The following is a 3,277-nucleotide window of genomic DNA, read 5'->3' as shown; positions in this document are numbered from 1 at the left end:
TTGAACCCTGACGGTAGGCCTATATCATGCAAAGTTATTTGTTGATAGTGAGTTATGGAGACATTGATGGCTTTGGTGAGATCGACGAGTAAACATAAGGTAAGTATTGTATGGAAATATATTTTATATTGAATTGCAGATTTAAAATGCATACAGTATACAATAAGGGTTCATAATTTTACAGGTTGTAAACCTTTTATTCATTAAACACCCCGTATAAAACCCAAGCACTGAATAAGAGTACTAATGTACTCACGCAGGTGCATGTACAGTACATTTGCAGATAGCAATAGGTTGTCACCATCCTTGCATAATTCTTCATATGTATACAATACTTGAAGAAAAGTACATCGTAAACGTAATATACTTACGCGGATCTTTGCTTGATAAATATCTTATTGTTACTCCCCTATTACGCATACATTATGGTTTGTTCTTTTGCAGTTTAAAGAAAAGTACAACGTTATTTCACAGTACTTACGCGGTACTTTTCATGCTGAATATCTGGTTGTTACCCCCTTATTACCCAAGCATTACAGTTTGTTCCCTTAAACCTAAGTAAGCGTTATTTATACTTACACTATACGTACAGAAAAGTACACCGTTATTTCACTATACTTACGCGGTAATTTTCGTGATGAACATCTGGTTGTTACCCCCTTATTACCCAAACATTACGGTTTGTTCCCTTATACCTACACATACGTTCATTATACTTACACAGTACGTACAGAAAAGTACACTGTAATTTCACTGTACTTACGCGGTACTTTGCGGGTTGTAAAAGAAAGCGTTACCAAATTCAGTTTATTGTCAATAATTGTGCCTAAATACTTAAAATGTAAGACCTGCTCTACTATTTGTCCGTTTATGTTGACTGCTTTAAAGAGTCTAGTATCTACTACTCTTGTTTGACTCCCCAGACGTTTTTTTTTTTTTTTTTTTTTCCCAATATTTAGGTGTAATGAACTGTCAAACCAATCTTTAAAACTATTAATATGTTTGAAATATAAGGAGCTATTCATTTCTTCCTGACAGGAAACCAATGCCAGATCATCAGCGTATTTTATGAGTGTGAGATTGTAGTTATTGCAATGCAGTTCATCAATATACATAGAAAATAAAATAGGTGATGATACAGATCCCTGAGGTACCCCTATATTTAATACAGAGCAGTCAGACATAACATGATTAACACAGACGCGTTGTGGTCGGTTTTCCGATCCATACAATCAACCAGCTACTTACACTTAAATTATGAAGACGTTCTATAAGAAAGTTAGGTTGAATGGTATTAAAAGCGGGTGAAAAATGTTTTAAATCTTCTTCCCGAGCAGTGCTGAAAACAACCCTCTAAAACAACCCAGTGTTTCCTATATAAGCAACCCATGTCAGATAGTGAGATGTATGCACAAGCCAAACAGATGTTATACCATTATTACATTCATAACACATAAAAAACCTCATCTAAATCTAAAGTTTTAAATATTTCAATTAAAAAATATGAAAATATTAGTAAAATAATGTTTTATCATCATTTCATATATTTACAATACAGCAATACATTTATGTAATGAGGACAAGAAACTAATTTTACCTTGTTATTATTATAATATATAAGTAATGAATAATCATCTTGCTGGCAAATGTGTTTAAATGTTCATTAAAAGAAAATTATTGAGGTTAAATATGATGACTGATTTCAACATAATAAATAATTATGTATTTAATATGTCGTCAAATACACCTTTGCTGGTCTTTATATTGCATTTTAGTGAATTTGTTCTGTAAAAGAACAAATTTGTTCTGTTAAAGATAAATAAACATAAATAAGTTTCTGTAAACTCTCCAGTATCTTTAGTAATACATTTTTTCCCAGCCTGTTAAACTGTATTATTACATTTATTTATGCATTAAGTATAATGTTTTAATGCAAATTTAATGCAAACTCGTCTCCAATGTTCATCAACCTTCTGGAACTTGCCTGTCTCTTTAAAGCAGGATTATCTGATTGGCTGTTTGCGGTTGTTACGTGACCTGGATGCGGTACTGGATTGGTTATTAGTAGAAATGCGACCAAAATGTTGCGGCTAATAATTATTCCAAATGCAGTATCATGTTTATTCTCCTAGAGGGCGCCTTATAGCAGAATGCTATTTCTTAAGACGTGTTTTAATAATAATAATAATAATAAAAATAATAATAATAATACCTTTTATTTATAGGCACCTTTCAAGAGCACTCAAAGACTCAAGTATGTCACAGGCACAATATAAAAACAAGACAGAAAAGTAATAAAACTTAGTATTAATCCAGAAAGTCATTAAAAGCAATCCTGAACAGAACGGTTTTAACCTGGGATTTAAAATATAGAGATAGAGGGAGATAGGGAGATAGAGTCTACCTGTTCACCTATTTAGGGATAGAGTCCACCTGACAAATATCTAACGGCAGGGAATTCCATAACTGTGGTGCTCTGCAGCTAAAAGCCCTGCCACCAAATGACTTCATCTTAAAATTAGGAACTGACAACAGTTCAGCCGTAGAAGCTCTCAGTGATCACCGAGGAGTGTACCAGTGAAGAAGATCAGAGAGGTAATCGGGTGCCAGGTTGTGAAGAGCTTTGTAAGTATATATATATATATATATATATATATATATATATATATATATATATATATATATATATATATATATATATATATATATATATATATATATATACATATACACACACATACATATACATATATATATATATGTATATTTTTTTTACCAGATAGGTGGAATTGCAATAATTTGGAATGAATGAAAAATGTTTTTGTAATATTAAAGCTATAATACAATTTAAAAAACTATTATAACGAATAATAATTAAAATGGTTGAGATTGCATATAAAAATCAGTTAATCGTCTTATGCAATGGTTTACATGCAAGCTACTTCTCACACCGCTTAAAACAGTTTCATGTGTCACGTGACGCATTGAGACACTTAGCCCCGCCCACTTCAGCATCCATTTTTACACTAGTTTCTGATCTACTCTTTAATTCGGTTTCTGTGATTTCGACACGCCTCCAGAGGTCATTTTGCGACGAATAAAAGAAAGAAGTGAAGAGAAGAGTTCAGTTCAGGATCGGACTGATTTACTTTACGCTTATTATACTAAATAAATCATCATGATCAACTGGAAGGTAAGACGCATGCTGAAATGAGTATAAACATACTTCATTACCATTGTATGTCAGTATCTATCTATCTATCTATCTATCTATCTA

The 3,277-nt window shown here is 32.1% G+C and overlaps 1 protein-coding gene across 1 annotated transcript in view; it reads left to right on the top strand.

Annotated features, from left to right (window-relative positions):
• The first annotated feature begins 3,126 nt into the window (after positions 1 to 3,126).
• The window catches only part of smim11 (small integral membrane protein 11), a 3,233-nt gene continuing 3,082 nt past the window's right edge, over positions 3,127 to 3,277 (top strand). Inside the window, exon 1 of the mRNA XM_087236624.1 lies at positions 3,127 to 3,193. Coding sequence (XP_087092750.1) covers positions 3,179 to 3,193 — 15 coding nt within the window. The 5' untranslated portion in view covers positions 3,127 to 3,178. The remainder of the gene's footprint in view (positions 3,194 to 3,277) is intronic.

The sequence above is a fragment of the Danio rerio genome, chromosome 1 (assembly GCF_052040795.2).
Source record: "Danio rerio strain M-AB ecotype USA chromosome 1, GRCz13ab, whole genome shotgun sequence".
NCBI lineage: Eukaryota > Metazoa > Chordata > Actinopteri > Cypriniformes > Danionidae > Danio > Danio rerio.
The sequence above is the reverse complement of the archived record's forward strand: the minus strand, read 5'-3'. Positions and strand labels throughout refer to the sequence as shown.